This window comes from Littorina saxatilis, linkage group LG12 (assembly GCF_037325665.1).
Source record: "Littorina saxatilis isolate snail1 linkage group LG12, US_GU_Lsax_2.0, whole genome shotgun sequence".
Classification (NCBI taxonomy): domain Eukaryota; kingdom Metazoa; phylum Mollusca; class Gastropoda; order Littorinimorpha; family Littorinidae; genus Littorina; species Littorina saxatilis.
Window position 1 is genome coordinate 22,292,348 of NC_090256.1, and position 23,929 is coordinate 22,316,276.

At 41.9% G+C, this 23,929-nt stretch overlaps 2 protein-coding genes across 4 annotated transcripts in view; both read left to right on the forward strand.

Annotated features, from left to right (window-relative positions):
* The window catches only part of LOC138981522 (uncharacterized oxidoreductase YjmC-like), a 12,266-nt gene extending 6,662 nt beyond the window's left edge, over positions 1 to 5,604 (forward strand). The window contains exons 10-13 of the mRNA XM_070354466.1: positions 1,464 to 1,582; positions 1,885 to 1,980; positions 3,750 to 3,860; positions 5,076 to 5,604. Of these exons, the coding sequence (XP_070210567.1) occupies positions 1,464 to 1,582; positions 1,885 to 1,980; positions 3,750 to 3,860; positions 5,076 to 5,126 (377 nt within the window). The 3' untranslated portion in view covers positions 5,127 to 5,604. The remainder of the gene's footprint in view (positions 1 to 1,463; positions 1,583 to 1,884; positions 1,981 to 3,749; positions 3,861 to 5,075) is intronic.
* Positions 5,605 to 7,889: 2,285 nt separating this feature from the next.
* LOC138981524 (uncharacterized oxidoreductase YjmC-like) overlaps positions 7,890 to 23,929 on the forward strand; it is a 39,378-nt gene continuing 23,338 nt past the window's right edge. The window contains exons 1-5 of one of the 3 annotated variants that reach the window (XM_070354470.1): positions 7,890 to 8,728; positions 9,899 to 10,009; positions 17,727 to 17,807; positions 18,192 to 18,253; positions 18,628 to 18,681. In XM_070354470.1, coding sequence (XP_070210571.1) covers positions 8,527 to 8,728; positions 9,899 to 10,009; positions 17,727 to 17,807; positions 18,192 to 18,253; positions 18,628 to 18,681 — 510 coding nt within the window. In that variant the 5' untranslated portion in view covers positions 7,890 to 8,526. The remainder of the gene's footprint in view (positions 8,729 to 9,898; positions 10,010 to 17,726; positions 17,808 to 18,191; positions 18,254 to 18,627; positions 18,682 to 23,929) is intronic. The other 2 variants (XM_070354468.1, XM_070354471.1) reach the window with 2 other exon arrangements.

The following is a 23,929-nucleotide window of genomic DNA, read 5'->3' on the forward strand; positions in this document are numbered from 1 at the left end:
AAGGCCAAACAAAAATATATGTTGGTTTAGGGTAACCCGACAGAACCTTAAACGGGTGTTTTAATTTATAAAAAAAAAATCCGAAAAACAACCACCGCTGGCACATTTTGCGACCAATACCGAGACTAAAAAATAAAAAAAATGAAAAAATAAAAAAGCCGACCTACAGACCCTATTTTTGGGGGGTCATGTTACCCTAAACCAACATATATTATACGTTATTTGCGTTTTTGACCAAAATATGACATTTTACACAGATCGAGACAGTCATTGTTCTCCGAGACCGCGCTAGCGGTCTGTCGAGATCTGTGTAAAATGTCATATTTTGGTCAAAAACGCAAATAACATTTATGGAGAGAGCATGCCCATGCATCCGTAACTGTGAGAGTGGTCATTCTATACGTAATTTCATGAGAGGCCTCTATTATCGCCAAATTCGTGGAAGGTCATGTTCCTACGTAAGTTTGTGAGGGATCATGCACATTTATTATTTGGTGAGAAATCAAGTCCATCCACAATTTTGAGGAGATCATGAGCATCCATGATTTTATGAGAGATAGTTATTGTTCACAAGTCCGTGAAAGATACTGCTCATCCATAATTTCACAGAATGTCATACGTTTATCTAAACACAAATCCACAGAGGTCATGTCAATCTATACATTTATGAGATGGCAAGTATGCACGGCTTACAGGAGATATGATTGGTGCTTAGTTAGCTCTTCATTGCTGTTTTAGAACAATAGACACATTTTAAAAATAACTAGCAAGAGGTTGCGAGTTCGACCCTGGGTCAGGGCGTTAGCAATTTTCTCACCCCCTTTCCTAACCTAGATGGTGGGTTCAAGTGCTAGTCTTTCGGATGAGACGAAAAACCGAGGTCCCTTCGTGTACACTACATTGGGGTGTGCACGTTAAAGATCCCACGATTGACAAAAGGGTCTTTCCTGGCAAAAATTGTATAGGCATAGATAAAACAAATGTCCACCAAAATACCCGTGTGACTTGGAATAATAGGCCGTGAAAAGTAGGATATGCGCCGAAATGGCTGCGATCTGCTGGTCGATGTGAATGCGTGATGTATTGTGTAAAAAATTCCATCTCACACGGCATAAATAGATCCCTGCGCCTTGAGTCCGAGTCTGGAGATACGCGCGCGATATAAGACTTCATATAATAATAATTTGTATGAGTTGTGAAACAGTGAAAACTATTGCTTTTAGTGTGCATGTGGCAAGCTTTCTACACGCGCTCTTCAGTCACATGTTTCAGACGCACCCCTTACTAGTAACTGGTCGCTATGATGTTAAGCGGGAGAGTTTGATTAGCTAAAAGTAATTCACTCTTTCACAACCCACAACAAACCCGACAGAGTTATTTCCGAACAAAGTCTATTACAACGATTCTCAATACTCCCCCTTGATGTGACATCTTTCTCTGCTTGTCTTTTTCTCTCCCCCAAGGCGGATACAAGGGGTATGGCCTGGGCATGATGGTGGAGATTTTCTGTGGCATTCTCAGCGGTTCTGCCTACGCCCACCACGTCCCCAATTGGGTGCTGCATGAAGGCCATCCTAACATCGTCAGTATCTCGTGACCCTGACATTCAGGCTTCCTTTGTGGTATTCGAATGCTTGGTTTTGTGTTTGCGTTTTGATTCAGTGTGTGTGAATGTGTGTGTGTGTGTGTGTGTGTGTCTGTCTGTCTGTGTGTGTCTGTGTGTGTGTTCTCTCTCTCTCTCTCTCTCTCTCTCTCTCTCTCTCTCTCTCTCTCTCTCTCTCTCTCTCTCTCTCCGCTTGTACACGTGTGTCATTGTGTGTTTCTGTGGCTACCTACCTAACACCCGAATAAGTATGTGTGTTTATTTCGCATTGTGTACTCCAGGGTCATTGCTTCGTGGCCATTGACCCCGCTGCCTTCGCGCCAGGCTTCACGGACAGAATGAGTGACCTACTTGACCACTGCCGCGACCTGGAACCGGTATGTTGATCCGGTTGCCTTTGTTGAACTAATGAGTGAATAAAGATACGCAACAACTTGATAAAAGAAAGGACAAGAGACATGCTTTTTGACAGACCAATACGGCAAACACGCACGCAAATTGAAGCTGATAATTTAATGAATAATTATGACGACGTTGAGTTGATTTTGCTCGGTTACTCAGTGAAGAGTGAAATGTTATATGGGTTATTCTTCAGAGCTGGGTATAAGGGGAAACCATATGTTACGAAGTTGACTTTTCTTTAATGAACTGAGACATTTTAACCATACACATTGACTTCCTTAATAAATACTGGTTCCCTAGATATCCCTGGCCTGCAGATAAAGAATTAGAAATAGTTGCACATTTTATTTGCCTACGTTCAGTTAATGACAAGGATTTCAATGTAAGGCAACTTCGTAACAAAGAAACCAAAGGTTGTGACATGGATTCGAACACACAGAAAAAGTTAATAAAAAGAAGAAAAGACAATAATATATATTATGTTTTCTGTTGCGTGTCTGTATCATTATCTAACTGGAGTACAGTAAAGATACTACGTTCTAGTTGCCATTTAATTAACGTTATATAATTATTTAAAGGACTGACAATGCATGTCACAAAATGGAACCCAGCTCTGGAGAGCAACCCATAAACATTCTTCTGTCGCCAAAAGCACAGCTCACTGTCTTTCTGTCATCTGTGTCCTGAAAATAATTTGTGGACCTAAATTGACCATGTGACCTACAGATTTTCTACGCCAGTGGACTGCTTCAAACTGCTAATAAAGTGAATGTTGTTGCTGTTTTTGTAGCTTCGTTTGTTATTTAAGTGAGTAAAAAACTCGTGTAAACTACTACCTGTCAGTCTTTTTGTTTAAATATAATAGAGACATCCAGATATTTGCCTTCGTCAAAAGTTCGTGAGTTCCGATCTTCGCGAGTTTGTTGAAGTGGTGACGTCACATCCCGTCACGGTCACCACTTTCCAATTTCGGTCCAGATCTACGCGAAGTTCGTCGTGCGCGTTCGTCTGTTTTTCGAAACAGTGATGACGAGTAGTGTTATGACGAGTCTTTTTTATCGGAATATTCCAGACATCTGAATATGCTGGGTACACCAGCAACACTGAAAAAAAATCGATTTTTAGATTCATTCCTGTAAAATCTCCCAACTCTAAAACAAATACTGAAATAGGCCTTGTGGAAACAAGTGTCTTGTGCAAGAGAGATCAAGGGAGATAATTGGCAGGATATGTCGCCCGTCGACTCAAGTTCTGAGTTTTGTGTGGGAATCCGTGTTCATGCACTAGGCCTCCAAAATGAACAGTTTACAGATGCACAGTCCACAGAAGCGTCGTAAAGATATTAAACTTTAACACTGCGCACATAAAACATATTTTTAACATTATGAAAAGGACGAAATGTACTCACGAAGATTGCTGATTGAGGTTCGTCAAACACGCCTTTCAAGTTCACCACGCAGATCCCGGTCTTCGGCAAGCAGTGGTGGGGACGAAAAACCTAGCGCATGCGCATTGAGGCACAAAGTTTAAAATAGAGGGGAAATCCCCACCACCGACGAATGTTCGCCTGATGAAGGTTGAATCTGGATGTCCCTAATGCAATGAATATACTCCCTTCTCTATGGCACTAACCGAGGGAAAGCGGTGGACAAAAAAAGCATACCACACGGGAGCTTTCCTTTAACATGTTCAAAAGAAAACATGTACGTTGTTGAAAATTGAGGTTTTTTTTTTACCTGTGCAGGCGGAGGGAGAAACGGAAGTGCTGGTGCCAGGTGACCCGGAGAAGCGACACATGGCTACCTGTGACAGACAAGGGGGTATTGCTTACACATCCAAGACTATAGAATCGGCGGTGAGTTCATATTCCAAACGGTTGTTTGGTGCTGCTTGCTGTATCACACACACACACACACACACACACACACACACACACACACACACACACACACACACACACACACACACACACACACACACACACACACACACACACACACACACACACACACACACACTTCGAGTAGAGCAAATGTTGAAGAATAGGCTACTAAGTTTTGCCGTTTTTACCAAAGACTCACATTAACTGAAAAAGAACCTGCTCTATTTAGTTCCATCTCCCATCAAAAATATACTAACAATATTATTTGTTTTATCAAATATTAGATTGTTTCTATAAGGTGCTTTTACATTTAGTCAAGTTTTGACTAAATGTTTTAACATAGAGGGGGAATCGAGACGAGGGTCGTGGTGTATGTGTGTGTGTGTGTGTGTGTGTGTGTGTGTGTGTGTGTGTGTGTGTGTGTGTAGAGCGATTCAGACTAAACTACTGGACCGATCTTTCTGAAATTTGACATGAGAGTTCCTGGGAATGATATCCCCGGACGTTGTTTTCCTTTTTGCGATAAATGTCTTTGATGACGTCATATCCGACTTTTTGTAAAAGTTGAGGCGGCACTGTCACACCCTCATTTTTCAATTGAAATTTTGGCCAAGCAATCTTCGACGAAGGCCGGACTTCGGTATTGCATTTCAGTTTGGTGGCTTAAAAATTAATTAATGACTTTGGTCATTAAAAATCAGAAAATTGTAAAAATAAATTTTTTTTATAAAACGATCCAAATTTACGTTCATCTTATTCTTCATCATTTTCTGATTCCTAAAACATATAAATATGGTAATTTGGATTAAAAACAAGCTTTGAAAATTAAAAAAATTTAAAACATTATGATCAAAATTAAATTTCCAAAATCGTTTCAAAAATCTATTTCATCTTATTCCTTGTCGGTTCCTGATTCCAAAAACATATAGATATGATATGTTTGGATTAAAAACACGCTCAGAAAGTTAAAACGAAGAGAGGTACAGTAAAGCGTGCTATGAAGCACAGCGTAACCGCTGCCGCGCCAAACAGGCTCGTCACTTTCACTGCCCGTTTTGCACTAGCGGCGGACTACGTTCAGCTTCATTCTGTGAGTTCCACAGCTTGACTAAATGTAGTAATTTCGCCTTACGCGACTGGTTAATCCTGTATTTAGTGCTAACTCAACTTTCTGTTTTTACCCATCAGGACAACTTGGCCAGGAAATATGGGGTGGAACCTTTGGCAAGAGTGGCCTAGCTTAAAGCTCCTCTGTTTACGGCAACATTTTAGAAATTTGACCTGGAGAATTTGACCTGGAGAAGAGCATGGGACATTCGCTCCTCCGTAACTGAGACACGCCCGAAATGATTTACTCGAACATGCTCTGTAACTATGCTACACGTAATTGATTAAATGAATGCGATTATTGGAATCGGTCTGACTCCCAACTCCCTGAGTTCCAAGTTCTTTGTCCATGTTAATGTTTTCTAGCAGAAGGAACCCATTGTCAGCATTGTACAAAAAATAAATCGTCAGGCGAGTGTCAACTTCCTGTGCTGTGAAGGGAATTAACTCAAATCCACATACGCATTAAAGAGAAATAAGAGATGACAGTTTAAAAAAAAGCCTGTTGCGATAAATGCATTGAATTCAAAAGCTTGAAATACTTAAAATTCTGCTCCTCCCGATGGATTTGTTCGTTTTATGTATATCCATTCCTTAGGTCAAAGCAGATATGCTGTTGATGGTGACTGTGTGTGTGAGTTTGTGCGTGTGTGTGTACGCGCGCGTTTGTTTGTGCGTGCGTGTTTTATATGTGTGTTGTATGTGTGTGTGTGTGTGTGGGGGGGGGCGGTGTTTTTCTGTTTGTGTGTGTGTGTCACGTGTAAGTATGTCACTCAGTGTGTGTGTGTGTGTGTGTGTGTGTGTGTATTGGTTGGTGACCATGTATTCTATTCCCATGACAAGGGAACACAACATGCATACAATAAAAACCAAAAATGGAATAAAGACTGACAATATATATTTTGAAGTCATCATCTAAGTATTCCGATAAAGTGCATGTACATTTGCGTGCAATGACCCGAGACAATGTGTGGGCTCATTTTCCTATTCTCTCACACTACCGGTACCGGCAATCACCTGCCCTTGACCAAAAGCGTCGGTATTTAAAGCCCCAGTATGCCGAAAATTCTTTCAAAATTTCTCACGCCGCTCGACAGAAAGCAGCCAGGATGTCAGTTCCCGTTCGGTGAGCGTTCAAATTGAAGTATGCTTGTACTGTATGTAGACGCTCGGGGAGCTCTGTGATGGTTTACGGGAGGCTTACTGTGCCTTTAAGTTATCAATATGAAGCTTATATAGCGCGTATTCCGTGGGTACAGTTCTAAGCGCTTGTCGAAGAGTTGTCAACACAGGACTAACAAAGAAACTAACATCTTCAGACGGACACGAACCCTATCACACACTAGCAAACCCTGGTAAACAAACAACTGTTTAACAACAATGTACACATCAATAGCTAGGTCCAAACAGAATAATATTAAGCACAAAGAAAACACCTCTCACAGAGCACAGCACAAGAATGTCTTTTGGGGCACAACACATCACGTCGAGCATGAAAGTCGCAGCCAGCTACGGGAAGAACTGAGTCTTCAACCTACTCTTGAACGCGTCAAGAGAGGGGCTCTGGCGAAGCTCAAGCGGCAGGGAGTTCCAGACGGAGGGGCCCGCGGAGGGAAATGCACGCTGACCAGCAGATGCGAGTTTCGAGCGAGGGATGTGGAGGCGGAGAGGGTCAGCAACAGAACGAAGGGGACGGTCGGAGGGCTGGGTGTACAGGTCCAGGGAGGATTGAAGGTACTCGGGAGCAGAGTCGTTGAGACACTTGTAGACCAGAGTGGACAGTTTGTAGGAGATTCGGGTGTTGACAGGGAGCCAGTGCAAGGAGCGAAGTAGGGGGGTGATGTGGTCTCGCTTCGTCTTCCTCAACGTCAGCCTGGCAGCGGCGTTCTGGACTCGTTGTAGGCCATGAATGGATGAGGCGGGGAGGCCAGCCAGAAGGGAGTTGCAGTAGTCCAGACGACTGAAGATGAGGGAGACAACCAGCTTGACACAGGCGTCGTGGGTGAGGTAGCGACGGATGGAGGCGATGCGTCGTAGGTGGAAAAAGCAGGTCTTGATGATGAAGGAGATGTGTGTCTGCATGGAGAGAGTGGAGTCGAGAAAGACGCCAAGGCTCTTGAAAGCAGGGGAGAATGGAACAGTCGTGTCATCCAGCTGGAGGTCGGTCACAGTGAGGGAAGCAATCTTCTGTCGTGTTCCAACGAGAAGTGCCTCCGTCTTCTCACTGTTCAGCTTCAGCTTGTTCTCAGTCATCCAGTTCTTGATGTCAGTGAAACAACTGGAGATGGATCCAAGGAGATCGTCAACGTCCTCCGGCTTGGCGCTGTTCTGGAGCTGCGTGTCATCGGCAAAGGAGTTGTAGTTCAGGCCGTGGCGTTCGATATCATTCATAGTACCGTTAGTCACGCTGACAAAGGGTACACATAAACGTTGTACATAGTGCGGTCGTACGCTTAGAGCTACCTACACCCATAATCACGCATGTAATTTGAAATTTGTTACGCGCGGCGGCTGAAGACCACATAAACCATTTGGATTCGGGGGACAGGCGTTGGAATATACGTGAAGGCATAAACAGACACAGAAACTCTGACTGTGACACACACACACACACACACACCACACACACACACACACACACACCGTGACACACACAAACGCACGCGCGCCGGCGGCACATAGTACACACAAACACTCTAGACACGCTACGCCGCACACGGCACACACACACTAATACACACACTTGAAAACACACGCAAACAAAACACACACACAAACACGGACACTTCAAAACACTTGTGTCAATAGTTTCAGGTACCTGTGGCTTGTTATTGCGTTACATTGATGACCTATTTTCTGGGCTTCTCTGCTGAACCTCTGCGTGTGTTCAGGTGTTGTAGGTTATCTAAGCAATGAACTCTCGTGTTGCCTCACTGAGTGAAACACGAATGTCAAACTTTTGTAGGCCTACCAATGACCAATTGGCCATGGTCACGCATTTTTTTTGGGCGGTTGTGACAGCTAAGCTGATATATGCCTCAGTGACTGTGACCGCACTTAATAATTAATAATGGATTCCGAGTATCCCAAGAACTGTGCGTGTCGCTCAGCATCGTAGTACATTGTAAACCCGGTCTGACCGTGACTCGGTGAGCAAACTGGGGGTTCCAAGGCCACCCGACAGTAGGCTACTTGCTCCAAGTTTCAACTCCGGGCAGTAACTGACTGTGATTTATCTATGATAAGGCGGCCTCCATTCAGTTCAGTAAGTTGTTACTTAGGCTAAACGAAAGAGAAACACGAGTGTAAGTATACTCGTTGCACAGCGGTTGAGGGGAGATAACTCATACTTCGCTGGTGTTAAATACACAGCTCGACAGCAGCAAAGTGTCACTGACACAATCTCATTGTCATATCACCGACATTCGCTTAGAAATTCAGTTGACATTATTTTGATCGTTGTGGTTTTGAAGCACATCTTGTCCGTCATACCAGTGTAACATTCTCTGCGAACACTTGAAAATCGACAAGTATGGCAGATTCTACCAGCCCCTCGAAGCAGGGAGGCAGTGACAACAGTGACAACATCATCATTGCACGAGACGAGTTGCACGCGTTTTGTGTCAGATGCCTGGAAAAAGTCGGCGCCGCTCCCAGCCACGCATGCGCACTGGCGGACCTTCTGGTCGCCGCTGATTATCGAGGTCACTTCAGCCATGGCCTCAACAGACTGGGTTTGTATAACAATTAAAATAAAAAGAAAGAAAAAAAGAAAGAAAGAAAGAAGACGTTTTTTAAGTTTACATTTTTTTTAAATTCAATCTAGCCCATCCAATAAATGCAAAGTGTTTACATGTTTATTCTTTATTATTTGTTTCCTATGGTGTTTGCAAGTGTCGGTAAGTTTTTACGAAAACGCTGGTGGGGGGGGGGGGGGAGGTGTGTGTGTGTGGGGGGGGGGGGGGGCATGGGAGGAGGGAGGAGGGAGCGGTTTAGGACTAGGGTGGGGCCGAAAGATACTATCATTCTCCAATGTTGACTGTCTCAACAACTTTCTGTGCTCAAATCGCATTCATATGAATTCGGCGAAAAACATATTGCACCCATTTTGGTACCCCAACAAAAACATTCATTTCCGTGTCATTTCATTCAAACTTCTTTTGCTATTAAAGGCACTTAACTTTGCTGGCACAATTTTCGGATCAAAGATTTCTTTTGCAGGTGCAAATCGACCTGACAAAAGTTAAGGTACCAATTCAAAAATCGACAAACAAATCCAGAATAGGCATAACTTGGCAACTTTGACATACGATGAAAAGGTCAAACCAAGGGTCACGTGATCGCCTTCCAAATAAGTGTAACCTCCAAATCGACCTGACAAATATAAAGGTATCAATACAAAAATTGACAAAAAAACCCCAGAATAGGCATAACTTGGCAACTTTGACATACGACAAAAAGGACAAACCAATTATCTATCCAGAACAAGTTGTTTTGTTTCGCTCTCTTGTTTGATTCTTGTGTCATGCCATTCCTTCTGATGAAGGTGTCCTTCGCATGAGCAGTCGAAAACAGGAGGTTTAGGCGTCAATTCTGAGGGGTATCTTCTTGATTTCATGGATTTGCTGCCAACAAAATCTGTATTTCTGTGTCAGTGTCAATCTGTCTTGCAGTGTGTCTGTGTGCTTGTCCGTTTGAATATCAGTGTGGTTGTAAACTCGCAATGCACAAACACATCCAGAATAGGCATAACTTGGCAACTTTGACATACGATCAAAAGGTCAAACCAGGGGTCACGTGACCGCCTTCCGAATAAGGGTACCCCCCAAATCAACCCCACATTAGTGTAGTTGTAAACTCGCTTTGCAAATGATGTGTTGTACTTTCTTCTACGCCTCGTTCAGAATTTTACATTGAGGACCTTCTGCTGTCCATGGTGGCCTCAGTGGGCACGGAACCCCAAGTGGTCAAGGAGACTGCTGCTACCGCCTTGGTGGATGGACACAACCTTCTCGGTCAGTACGTTTTTGGATTATTTTTTGCTTCAATCTTGTGTAAACCACCACAGATACAGGCAGTTACATGCTACAAGGGATGCTGCCAAATCTCAATATGTTAACTCGCAAGCTGCGCGAGTTACTTCAAGAAAGTCACTAGCCCGCCAGAAATTTTACTGGCCCGTTACATACCACAGTTGCTGCATCTGCAGTTATTATGGCTTTGAAACTCGATATTACAACCAAAAGTGTTGCATTGGAGTGTGGACCAGAATGTTCACTGGCCAGCCAGGCGAGTTGCCAGGCGGTTTCTACTAGCCCGGCGGAATTTTTACTCGCCCCTGGCGATCGGGCGGACGATTTGGTCATCTCTGTCATACAACCATGTCAATTAATGTTGTTGGATGCAATTGCGAGTCATCCTGAACTCAGGTCAAAATGAGTTCGGCTCATTCTCTCCCTGACCGGACGCTACAGTCCTACGCGAATCTATCAAAACAAAAAGACAGAGTTATCTCCCATATGGTTTTCGCGAGCACTGATCTAAATTTGAGATCAGTGTTCGCGAGACGAAAACGATTGCAGATTGGCCGACTTCGACAGTGAACTCCGTTCTGTTCTTCACAGTTATGATAAAGACGTCGTTCTAAGGTCAAAACAAGTCGAAATTTTGGGACTGCTGCCGGAAGGAGACCGTAATATATGGTTTCATCACTGTCAACTGGTTACAGAAAAAATCGTCTGCTCCAGTTAGCGCCGAAACCAAACGGTTGATTATCACGTGACACTTTTGCCATATTCCCAGCGAAGCTGGAGGTATCCCGTGAACGCTATACTGTAATCGATTTGAGAAATGTGCACACCGAATAATACATGATAAAGAAGGATTCGTTGTGCCCGGCTACGTGCTACAGTTGGAGATGGAAGTTCACCAAAAATGGGGACCATACTAACAAAAATACGGTGGGTAAAATAGGCGCCCCCATTTTTTCAGCAAACGCCACCCCAGGCCGCTTTGGACGGGTAGAAATTCCGTAGTTTCCAAGTCTATGGATAAAGCTCGCGTAAGAAGAATACGTCACGGTCGAAAGTCTTTGACGTCAATTAATGCATCATGACGTCATGCCTCCCTGTGGTCTTTCTCTCTCGCGCAGTGTGTGTGTTTGTGTTCATTTTGTGCACATGTGTTAGTGTTACTGTGTGTGTGTGTGTGTGTGTGTGTGTGTGTGTGTGTGTGTGTGTGTGTGTGTGTGTGTGTGTGTGTGTGTGCGCGCGCACGCGTGCATGAGTCTGTACTCGTATACATGTGTGGTGTGTGTGTAGCTTATTTGTGTGTGTGTGTGTATTTGAGTGTGTGTGCGCACGCGTGCATGAGTCTGTACTCGTGTGTGTGTGGTGTGTGTGTGTATACAACTCTCCTGTGTTCACTTTCAAGTGAATAACTATCGTTCTGATATCATTTTAAAGTGAAGCTAAAGAAACCTGGTATCGGCACTGCTGTGCATCTCCTATGATCTCAATGGTATCAAGGCACGGGTCATAGCCCTTTGCCGCGACAAGGTTTGCCGATACCGGCACTTGTCTTGTCTAGACAGTGACGTCATTCATAGATGACGCCAATCATAAATGACGTTTGTCAAGGGAACTTATGCTTTCAAGTGTTGCTGCTTCCAGTGACAGGAAGGTATAGAGATTGATCATTGTATACAATCAATTTATCATTGTATACACAAATTACACAAACGTCATCTTGTGAGGGACCAAAAAATATTGAAACTCTTGGATGATTTTTTTGTGTGGTATTAGCCTCGACCTACGGTCTCGGTTGATACCACAAAAAAATCATCCTCGAGTTTCAATATTTTTCGGTCCCTCACTCGATGACGTTGTGTAATCTCTATGTATGTGGGCATAAGTGTATGTGTGTGCGTGTATGTGTGTTTGTTTGTAAAGGTGTGCATGTCCGTCTGTCCATATGTGCGAATGGGTGTGTGTTTTGTGTGTATGAAGTTTTTTGTTAGAGAATGAGTGAGTGCGTGTGAGTGAGTGTGTGTGTGTGTGTGTGTGTGTGTGTGTGTGTGTGTGTGTGTGTGTGTGTTTGAGAGAGAGAGAGTGTGTGTGTGTGTGTGTGTGTGTGTGTGTGTGTGTGTGTGTGTGCATGAGTTTGTGTGTATGTTTGTGTGTGTATGAGTGTGTAATGTGTTTGTTTGTAAAGGTGTGTCCGACTGTCTATGTGCGTATTTGTTTGTTTGTTTGCTCAACGCCCAGCCGACCACGAAGGGCCATATCAGGGCGGTGCTGCTTTGACATATAACGTGCGCCACACACAAGACAGAAGTCGCAGCACAGGCTTCATGTCTCACCCAGTCACATTATTCTGACACCGGACCAACCAGTCCTAGCACTAACCCCATAATGCCAGACGCCAGTCGGAGCAGCCACTAGATTGCCAATTTTAAAGTCTTAGGTATGACACGGCCGGGGTTCGAACCCACGACCTCCCGATCACGGGGCGGACGCCTTACCACTAGGCCAACCGTGCCGGTCTATGTGCGTATAAGTGTGTGTTATGTGTGTATGAGATTTGTGTCAGTCAATGTATTTGTTTGTTTGTTTGTTTCCATAATTATCAGGGCGGTGCTGCTTTGAGATATAACGTGCGCCACACAAAAGGCAGAAGTCGCAGCACAGGCTTCATGTCTCACCCAGTCACATTATTCTGACACCGGACCAACCAGTCCTAGCATGCACTAACCCCATAATGCCAGCCGCCAGGCGGAGCACCCACTAGATTGCCAATTTTAAAGTCTTAGGTATGACCCGGCCTGGGTTCTAACCCACGACCTCCCGATCACGGGGCGGACGCCTTACCACTAGGCCAACCGTGTATGTGCGTATGAGTGTGTGTATTGTGTGTATGAGATTTGTGTGAGTCAATGTGTGTGTGTGTGTGTGTGTGTGTGTGTGTGTGTATGTGGGTGTGTGCGTGCGTACATGCGTGCGTATGTACATGTGTGTGTGTGTGTGTGTGGGTGTGTGTCTGTTTGTATAAGAGATAAAGAGAGAAAGAGAAAGAGAGAGAGAGAGAGAGAGAGAGAGAGAGAGTGGGTGGGTTGGTTTGTGTTTGTGCGTGTGCGTAAGTGTATGTGTGTGTGTATGTGTGTTTGTTTGTAAAGGTGTGTATGTCCGTCTGTCTATATGTGCGTATGGGGGTGTGTTTTGTGTGTACAGTGAAGTGTGTGTGAGAGAGTGAGTGAGTGAGTGTGTATGTGTGTACGTGTGTAACTTGGGTGTGTGTGTGTGTGTGTGTGTGTGTGTGTGTGTGTGTGTGTGTGTGTGTGTGTGTATGTGTGTGTGTGTTCGTGTGTGTTTGAGAGAGAGAGAGAGAGAGAGAGAGAGAGAGAGAGAGAGAGAGAGAGAGAGAGAGAGAGAGAGAGAGAGAGAGAGGTTTGTCTTTCGCTGGGGTATGCAGTGCCTTGGCGTTGCACATCTACTTAATTAGAGTTGTTTGCACAGTAAATACAGCCGCAAAAAATAGCTCGCTTGAAACTGTCTTACATATCAATTCCTTTGTAATTTAAAAATGACAAAACACCATGAAAAATTAATCATTATCGACGATCGCGAATCTGCTTATATCAATAATACATTACAAAAAGCTCTAAATATGTAAAAAAATAAAAAAATCGCTCAAGGCATCCTGTCAGGGAGAGAATGAGCCGAACTCATTTTGACCTGAGTTCAGGATGATTGCGAGTGTGTTCCATCAGGTAAGTAATGGTGTTTTAGTGATAAGGTGTCATCGATCTGTAAACCTCCTGTGAGGCTTAATTAATTCATGAACGAATTCCCTCTGTGCATAGAACGCCCCAAGACTGTTGATTTGTGGTAAGTGTCCAAGTGAAGAGACGGTGTTATTCAATGTAAACTCCTGTTGCTTTGTGGTAAGTGTCCAAGTGAAGAGACAGTGTTATTCAATGTAAACTCCTGTTGCTTTGTGGTAAGTGTCCAAGTGAAGAGACGGTGTTATTCAATGTAAACTCCTGTTGCTTTGTGTTAAGTGTCCAAGTGAAGAGATGGTGTTATTCAATGTAAACTCCTGTTGCTTTGTGGTAAGTGTCCAAGTGAAGAGATGGTGTTATTCAATGTAAACTCCTGTTGCTTTTTGCTAAGTGTCCAAGTGAAGAGATGGTGTTATTCAATGTAAACTCCTGTTGCTTTGTGGTAAGTGTCCAAGTGAAGAGATGGTGTTATTCAATGTAAACTCCTGTTGCTTTGTGTTAAGTGTCCAAGTGAAGAGATGGTGTTATTCAATGTAAACTCCTGTTGCTTTGTGGTAAGTGTCCAAGTGAAGAGACGGTGTTATTCAATGTAAACTCCTGTTGCTTTGTAGTAAGTGACCAAGTGAAGAGATGGTGTTATTCAATGTAAACTCCTGTTGCTTTGTGGTAAGTGTCCAAGTGAAGAGATGGTGTTATTCAATGTAAACTCCTGTTGCTTTGTGGTAAGTGTCCAAGTGAAGAGATGGTGTTATTCAATGTAAACTCCTGTTGCTTTGTGTTAAGTGTCCAAGTGAAGAGATGGTGTTATTCAATGTAAACTCCTGTTGCTTTGTGGTAAGTGTCCAAGTGAAGAGACGGTGTTATTCAATGTAAACTCCTGTTGCTTTGTAGTAAGTGACCAAGTGAAGAGATGGTGTTATTCAATGTAAACTCCTGTTGCTTTGTGGTAAGTGTCCAAGTGAAGAGATGGTGTTATTCAATGTAAACTCCTGTTGCTTTGTGTTAAGTGTCCAAGTGAAGAGATGGTGTTATTCAATGTAAACTCCTGTTGCTTTGTGGTAAGTGTCCAAGTGAAGAGATGGTGTTATTCAATGTAAACTCCTGTTGATTTGTGGTAAGTGTCCAAGTGAAGAGATGGTGTTATTCAATGTAAACTCCTGTTGCTTTGTGGTAAGTGTCCAAGTGAAGAGATGGTGTTATTCAATGTAAACTGTTGCTTTGTGGTAAGTGTCCAAGTGAAGAGATGGTGTTATTCAATGTAAACTCCTGTTGCTTTGTGTTAAGTGTCCAAGTGAAGAGATGGTGTTATTCAATGTAAACTCCTGTTGCTTTTTGCTAAGTGTCCAAGTGAAGAGATGGTGTTATTCAATGTAAACTCCTGTTGCTTTGTTTTAAGTGTCCAAGTGAAGAGATGGTGTTATTCAATGTAAACTCTGTTGCATTGTTTTAAGTGTCCAAGTGAAGAGACGGTGTTATTCAATGTAAACTCCTGTTGCTTTGTTTTAAGCGTCCAAGTGAAGAGATGGTGTTATTCAATGTAAACTCCTGTTGCTTTTTGCTAAGTGTCCAAGTGAAGAGATGGTGTTATTCAATGTAAACTCCTGTTGCTTTTTGCTAAGTGTCCAAGTGAAGAGATGGTGTTATTCAATGTAAACTCCTGTTGCTTTGTGGTAAGTGTCCAAGTGAAGAGATGGTGTTATTCAATGTAAACTCCTGTTGCTTTGTGGTAAGTGTCCAAGTGAAGAGATGGTGTTATTCAATGTAAACTCCTGTTGCTTTTTGCTAAGTGTCCAAGTGAAGAGACGGTGTTATTCAATGTAAACTCCTGTTGCTTTGTGTTAAGTGTCCAAGTGAAGAGATGGTGTTATTCAATGTAAACTCCTGTTGCTTTGTTTTAAGCGTCCAAGTGAAGAGATGGTGTTATTCAATGTAAACTCCTGTTGCTTTTTGCTAAGTGTCCAAGTGAAGAGATGGTGTTATTCAATGTAAACTCCTGTTGCTTTTTGCTAAGTGTCCAAGTGAAGAGATGGTGTTATTCAATGTAAACTCCTGTTGCTTTTTGCTAAGTGTCCAAGTGAAGAGATGGTGTTATTCAATGTAAACTCCTGTTGCTTTGTGCTAAGTGTCCAAGTGAAGAGATGGTGTTATTCAATGTAAACTCCTGTTGCTTTTTGCTAAGTGTCCAAGTGAAGAGATGGTGTTATTCAATGTAAACTCCTGTTGCTTTTTGCTAAGTGTCCAAGTGAAGAGATGGTGTTATTCAATGTAAACTCCTGTTGCTTTTTGCTAAGTGTCCAAGTGAAGAGATGGTGTTATTCAATGTAAACTCCTGTTGCTTTGTGCTAAGTGTCCAAGTGAAGAGATGGTGTTATTCAATGTAAACTCCTGTTGCTTTTTGCTAAGTGTCCAAGTGAAGAGATGGTGTTATTCAATGTAAACTCCCGTTGCTTTTTGCTAAGTGTCCAAGTGAAGAGATGGTGTTATTCAATGTAAACTCCTGTTGCTTTTTGCTAAGTGTCCAAGTGAAGAGATGGTGTTATTCAATGTAAACTCCTGTTGCTTTTTGCTAAGTGTGCAAGTGAAGAGATGGTGTTATTCAATGTAAACTCCCGTTGCTTTTTGCTAAGTGTCCAAGTGAAGAGATGGTGTTATTCAATGTAAACTCCTGTTGCTTTTTGCTAAGTGTCCAAGTGAAGAGATGGTGTTATTCAATGTAAACTCCTGTTGCTTTGTGCTAAGTGTCCAAGTGAAGAGATGGTGTTATTCAATGTAAACTCCTGTTGCTTTTTGCTAAGTGTCCAAGTGAAGAGATGGTGTTATTCAATGTAAACTCCTGTTGCTTTGTGGTAAGTGTCCAAGTGAAGAGATGGTGTTATTCAATGTAAACTCCTGTTGCTTTTTGCTAAGTGTCCAAGTGAAGAGATGGTGTTATTCAATGTAAACTCCTGTTGCTTTTTGCTAAGTGTCCAAGTGAAGAGATGGTGTTATTCAATGTAAACTCCTGTTGCTTTTTGCTAAGTGTGCAAGTGAAGAGATGGTGTTATTCAATGTAAACTCCTGTTGCTTTTTGCTAAGTGTGCAAGTGAAGAGATGGTGTTATTCAATGTAAACGCCTGGTGAATCTGAGAGGGTCAGTCGAACTGTTTACACATGAAGGAGTTACTGATACAAGTTCTTGCCTTTGAACTTCTTCGGAACTGTATTTAATCGTCACGACAACACATAATTATATTCATTCGTGTTCAGCATGTCATACCCAACTTCACCCAAAGCGTTTTGTCATCCAACTCCCTCAGTTTTTGTTGTCTTACGAGACAGTGTCCATGATATAGTTATACTTGTCAGAAAAAACGGGAAACATGAAAAGTGACAAGTCCAACCAAGCGAGACGCATGTCAAGGTACAGGAACGAGCATGTTGTGCATGTGACTGATGGACTGTGGTACTGCTTGACTGGTACTCAGTGTCAGGTCAGGGGTTTCCGTATGATATCGGGGCTGTTGATGACAGTCAGAAGTACTTTGTATCGAAAAGAGGGAGAAAGACTTCTTTTGTGTGCAGTTATTGCTTAGTGAATTATAGAAGTGTTGTTCTGGTTGTGTTTGCCTGTCTGTCTGTCCGTCTGTCTGTCTGTCTGTCTGTCTGTCTTTTCTGTGTCGTTCTGTCTCAGTGTCTGTCTCTTTTCTCTGTCTCCCTCTCTGTCTTTCTGTCTGTCTGTCTGTCTGTCTGTCTGTCTGTCTTTTCTGTGTCGTTCTGTCTCAGTGTCTGTCTCTTTTCTCTGTCTCCCTCTCTGTCAATATTGTCTGTCTCTCTTTTGCATCTCTCTTTCTTTGTCTGTCTGCCGGCCTCTTCCTCTCACCGGACCGCAGTTGCACGTGCTTGTTTTCCATTGCGTTTCTCCTAAAGTCATCTCTCAAAGTTTATGAACTGTGTCCCTTTATGATTGATTCCAGGCCCCGTGGTGGGCAAATTCTCCATGGACCTAGCCATCCAAAAGGCCAAGGAAAGTGGAATAGGCTGGGTTAGTGTCAGAGGTAGGTCCATGATCACTGTCCAAAACACGCAGACAGACAAACGAACAAACTGCAGACAGACAGACAGGCAGACAGACACACAGACTCACAGACACACATACACACACACACACACTCACACACACATACATACACACACACACACACACACACACACACACACACACACACACACACACACACACACACACACAGAAGGGCATACAGGCACACATACTGACACACAGACAGGCAGTGAGGAAAAATGAAGGGATGTAATGAAACAAACAAGCAAACAAACAAACAAACAAACAAACAAACAAACGGCACACAGACAGACTGACAGACAGAACATTTGCAATATTTTACTTTGATCACTTTACTTGATTTATTTTCTCATGCTAGGATCGAACCACTTTGGTATTGCCGGCTGGTACAGTATGCGAGCTTTGGACCAAGGATTAATGGTGAGACAAGTTTGTAGTGATTTTCTTTATAATTCAGCTCATAACATAATCGGATGAACAGTGTGTGTACTTGTTTTCGTTGTTGCCTGGAGAGAGAGAGAGAGAGAGAGAGAGAGAGAGAGAGAGAGAGAGAGAGAGAGAGAGAGAGAGAGAGAGAGAGAGAGAGAGAGAGAGAGAGAACACACAGACACACACAGACAGACACACACACACACACACACACACACACTGAATCGGACGGACGGACGGACGGACAGAAGAAGACAAACAGCTAGAGAGAGACAGACAGACAGAACTGACAGAAACAAAGAAACAGAGACAGGGGGTACTTTTTTCTAGCCTATTTTAAATTTGTGCGAACGATTACTTTCCAGGGCATGGCTTTTACAAACACGTCTCCTAAGCTGGTTCCAACACGGGCTCAAAGAGTGAGTGATAAGCCTGTGTGTGTGTGTGTGTGTGTGTGTGTGTGTGTGTGTGTGTGTGTGTGTGTGTGTGTGTGTGTGTGCTTGTGTGTGTATGTATGTGTGTGTGTGGGGATGTGAGTGTGTGTGTGTGTGTGTCAGTGTGTATGTGTGTGTGTCAGTGTGTGTGTATGTGTGTGTGTGTGTGAGAGTGTGTGTGTGTCAGTGTGTGTCTATGAGTGTGTGTGTGTGTGTGTGTGTGTGTGTGTGTGTGTGTGTGCGTGCGTGCGTGCGTGAGTGCGTGCGTGCGTGTGAGTGTGTGCGCGCGAGCGGGCTAGCTGTCTGTCTGTCTGTCTGTCTGTCTTGGTGCGTGTGTCTGTGTCTGTGTCTACATACTTATGCCTAAGAAAATGCTGGAATAAGCTTATTAAAGGCCCATTCCGCCTTGTGAAAACAGTTTGCCTCATAGTCTCAGATCTGGCCAGCTTTAACATGGGACAAGACCATCCCTCCACATACCAAACATCAACATGGCCCTGACTGCTTGCAGCGGTGAGCTGGAATGCTTTATGAATTGATTCATTTCCAGTAGGGCCTACGGCGCTTCATATAGCTATTAGTAACAGCTATTGTGTTTTCAGCGTAGCAATAGGGTCCGATATTTAGACGAGACAAAGTATAATGCCGACGAGTTGAAGACGAGTCGCATTATACTTGTTCGAGTCTAAATATCGGACCCTATTGCTACGCTGAAAATACAATAGTGATTATATAGCTGTTCTGGCCTTGATTTGTTGTTCCAAACTTACAAAATGACAATGATAGTGTATGATTGTTTGTTAGTTGTAGATTATAGTACGATGTTTGATGTTGTAATGTTTGTGCGTGTGTTATAATGCAATATGTTATGATGTAATGTGTGATGATGTATTCGGTGTTTGATAGTGGATGTATGCTTGTTAGTTGTAGATCTAGTACGATGTTTGAGGCTGTAATGTTTGTGCGGGTGTCATATGTAGCCGTACGAGGGTTCCAGTGTGTGAGTTGTGCATGGCCGGGCGCTAGAGTGCTGCATGAATGAGTAAGTGCATGTGGAGTTGTATGGCTGGGTGAATTGTGGGTTGCGTACGTCCGAGGGGCACATGTAGCCTGTGTGTCTGAAGTAGTGGGTATGTGTGCGTAAGGGTGTGTTGATATTGAACTTCAGTTGTTGCTTTGTAAATGTCTATGTATCAGTGTATTATGTCTTGCCACACACATGCCAAATTTCCTTGTATTGATGAGGACAATAAAATTTCTTGTATCTTGTATCTTCTTGTATCTTGTATCTTGTTTTTGCGTCGATGCGTTGATCTCAGGTTTTGATAGCAGACGCCGTTTCTTATTTTTTTATTAGTTCATTCGTAAAAAGCTGTTTAACAGCTGTGTTGTCAAATCGAGTTTTTTGAAGGACCAATGCATTTGGAACAATAGGAATATTCAATTTAAACATAAATGCCTATTTCTTTAAAGATTTTATAAAGCATAATATCTCATTTGTAAAGGATGTCATGAATGAAAATGGTATTATTATTTCTTTTGAAGATTTATGTGAAAAAGTGGGTTATACACCATCCAGACAGTTTGAATATAATGCATTATGCACAGCACTTAAATCCAGACGCACAGACACATTACCATATCAATATTTTACATTGCAGGATTTCATTATTAATGGTGGAAAAATAACAGCAAAGTTTATTAGAGCATGTTTAGTTGATCTTGATGTCCAGATTCCGAGTGCCTGTGATTTTTGGAAACGAAAACATAATGTAAATTTGGATAAAAGAAACTGGTTATTGGCTGTTAACAGCACAAAAGAAGAAAGATTACGTCTGCTGCACTGGAAATTATTACATAGAATATATCCAACCAATATTTTATTAAACAAAATGGGATTACGAACATCGAATAAATGTGAATTTTGTAATGAATTAGACACTCTTGAACATTTCTTTTTTAGTTGCCAAGAGGTGATGAAGGGTTGGAAAATATGTAAAGATTTTGTTTATAAGAAAATACATGTTGCCATTATTTTGAATGAAGAAAATGTATTTTTGGGTTATTTTAGGGAAAGTTTGAAAAATGATTATATTTATTTTGTGAATTATTGTATTTTAATCACCAAAATGACCATTGGAAAATTTAAATATGGGAAAAAGTTAGATTTGGGTGTATTATTGGAAACTGAGCTGAACATTAGGAATAAATTTATGTTATGATTATTTTTATTTCATATTAGTTTACTGATAAAGTTTGTTGATTTAAAAATGTACACATTTGACTGAGAAAAGAAAAGACCTATGAAGGTTTGCTCCAAGCCACACACAAAAAAACAAAAACAAAAAGGCAAAAAATAATTGTAGCAGCAAACCTGCATGCAACTGAGGTTAAAAAAAAAAAGAAAAAAAAAAGTAGTCCGCCGCTAGTGCAAAAGACAGTGAAAGTGACGAGCCTGTTTGGCGCGGTAGCGGTTGCGCTGTGCTTCATAGCACGCTTTACTGTACCTCTCTTCGTTTTAACTTTCTGAGCGTGTTTTTAATCCAAAAATATCATATCTATATGTTTTTGGAATCAGGAACCGACAAGGAATAAGATGAAACTGTTATCAAATTGATTTCGAAAATTTTATTTTGATCATAATTTTTATATTTTTATATTTCAGAGCTTGTTTTTAATCCAAATATAACATATTTATATGTTTTTGGAATCAAGAAATGATGAAAAATAAGATGAATGTAAATTTGGATCGTTTTATAAACATTTTATTTTTTTTACAATTTTCAGATTTGTAATGACCAAAGTCATTAATTAATTTTTAAGCCACCAAGCTGAAATGCAATACCGAAGTCCGGCCTTCGTCGAAAATTGCTTGGCCAAAATTTCAATCAATTTGATTGAAAAATGAGGGTGTGACAGTGTCGACTCAACTTTTACAAAAAGCCAGATATGACGTCATCAAAGAAATTTATCGAAAACTGAAAAAAACGTCCGGGGATATCATTCCCAGGAACTCTCATGTCAAATGTCATAAAAATCGGTCCAGTAGTTTAATCGCTCTACACACACACACGCACAGACAGACAGACAGACACACACACACACACACACACATACACCACGACCCTCGTCTCGATTCCCCCTCTATGTTAAAACATTTAGTCAAAACTTGACTAAATGTAAAAAGCCGAATGCAAAAGTTTGTGTCAGTCAGCAACTGCGCTCACAAAAACGGCTGTTCCGTTGTACTCCCCTGTTTGTACTACATCTTTCGACTTTGGGCATTTTGTGGTGTTTAGAAACAGAAAATAATTGGTTTAGTCCTGTTTCACAGGGAAGTTAGCAGAAAAGGGTATGCTATCGACATTTGTAAAGCTAAAAAACATTCCCGAGAAGAATTTTAAGTCGTCAGTGTATGCTGTTGTCGACTGAAACATCGTGTGGTACAGATGGGTAAACCGGAACCATGCGTATTTGTTATTGCCAATATATGCTTTTAAATATTGGCAAAAATGGTCGACTTCCGTAGCAGTATTATAAGATGTTTGGTGGCTTGTTGACAGACCAGCTTTTTTGTAGGCCGGTTGATAAATATGAGACAAAAGGCGATATGCTCCCCGAGGACCAACAACAAAATGCTGGTCTGACGACAAGCCACCAAACATCGTTTTTACATTTAGTCAAGTTTTGACTAAATGTTTTAATGTTGAGGGGGGAATCGAGACGAGGGTTGTGGTGTATGTGTGTGTGTGTGTGTGTGTGTGTGTGTGTGTGTGTGTGTGTGTGTGTGTGTGTGTGTGTGTGTGTGTGTGTGTGTGTGTCTGTCTGTGTGTGTGTAGAGCGATTCAGACCAAACTACTGGACCGATCTTTATGAAATTTGACACGAGAGTTCCTGGGAATGATATCCCCGGATATTTTTTTTATTTTTTTCGATAAATATCTTTGATGGTGTCATATCCGGCTTTTTGTAAAAGTTGAGGCGGCACTGTCACACCCTCATTTTTCAATCAAATTGATTGAAATTTTGGCCCAGCAATCTTCGACAAAGGCCGGACTTCGGTATTGCATTTCAGCTTGGTGGCGTAAAAATTAATTAATGACTTTGGTTATTAAAAATCTGAAAATTGTATAAACAATTTTTTTTTTATATAAAACGATCAAAAATTTACGTTTATCTTATTTTTCATCATTTTCTGATTCCAAAAACATATAAATATGTTATATTTGGATTAAAAACAAGCTCTGAAAATTAAAAATATAAAAATTATTATTAAAATAAAATTTCCGAAATCGATTTAAAAACAATTTCATCTTATTCCTTGTGGGTTCCTGATTCCAAAAACATATAGATGTGATATGTTTGGATTAAAAACACGCTCAGAAAGTTAAAAAGAATAGAGATAAAGAAAAGCGTGCTATCCTTCTCAGCGCAACTACTACCCCGCTCTTCTTGTCAATTTCACTGCCATTGCATCGAGCGGTGGACTACGTTCAGTTTCATTCTGTTAGTTCGACAGCTTGACTAAATGTTGTAATTTCGCCTTACGCGACTTGTTATGTCATCATTTTGGTTGTGCAACAAAATGCACAATAATTCCACTGGGAGACGAATTTTTAGAATCCAACTCCGGGCCACAAAGCATCGTCACAGTAGCTCGAGATAACACGTCAACCTTGTATGTGACGTCAAACGTAGCTTGTTGACGCTTTTCTTCCAGTCTGAAATTGTACAGAGCTGCGATCATACGTGTGAGTTCAGTAAGTGTTGAGCATATTTCTTTTCTTTTTAAGTGTTTATGACTTTTCGTTGTGGATTTTGCGATTACAGAGATAAGTTGCAAATTGACCATGAGTCGCCGCGGTAATTATCAACATTGATTGGGTCTTTGAGAGTGAATGCTTACAATCGTTGTCCTCGGAAACACAAATCCAAAGCCGCGATGGTTCCACACATCAAACAATCAGCCTGATTGGCTTTTACTTTGACAATCCACGTTTCACCTGAAAGCTCAAACCCATTCACCACCTCGATTTATTGCATGGGGAACATGAGATTTATTTCCCAGGTGTTTGTGAATGAAAACTCGTGAAAATGATGACAAGCGGCTTTGATGATCGGAAGAGACCATCCAATCACAGTCCCCGAATTCCCCCACGTGTCCATCAGAATAGCTATATTGCGTTATGTATTTAATAGCGAACTACATTATATGTAATAGCCAATAACAAAA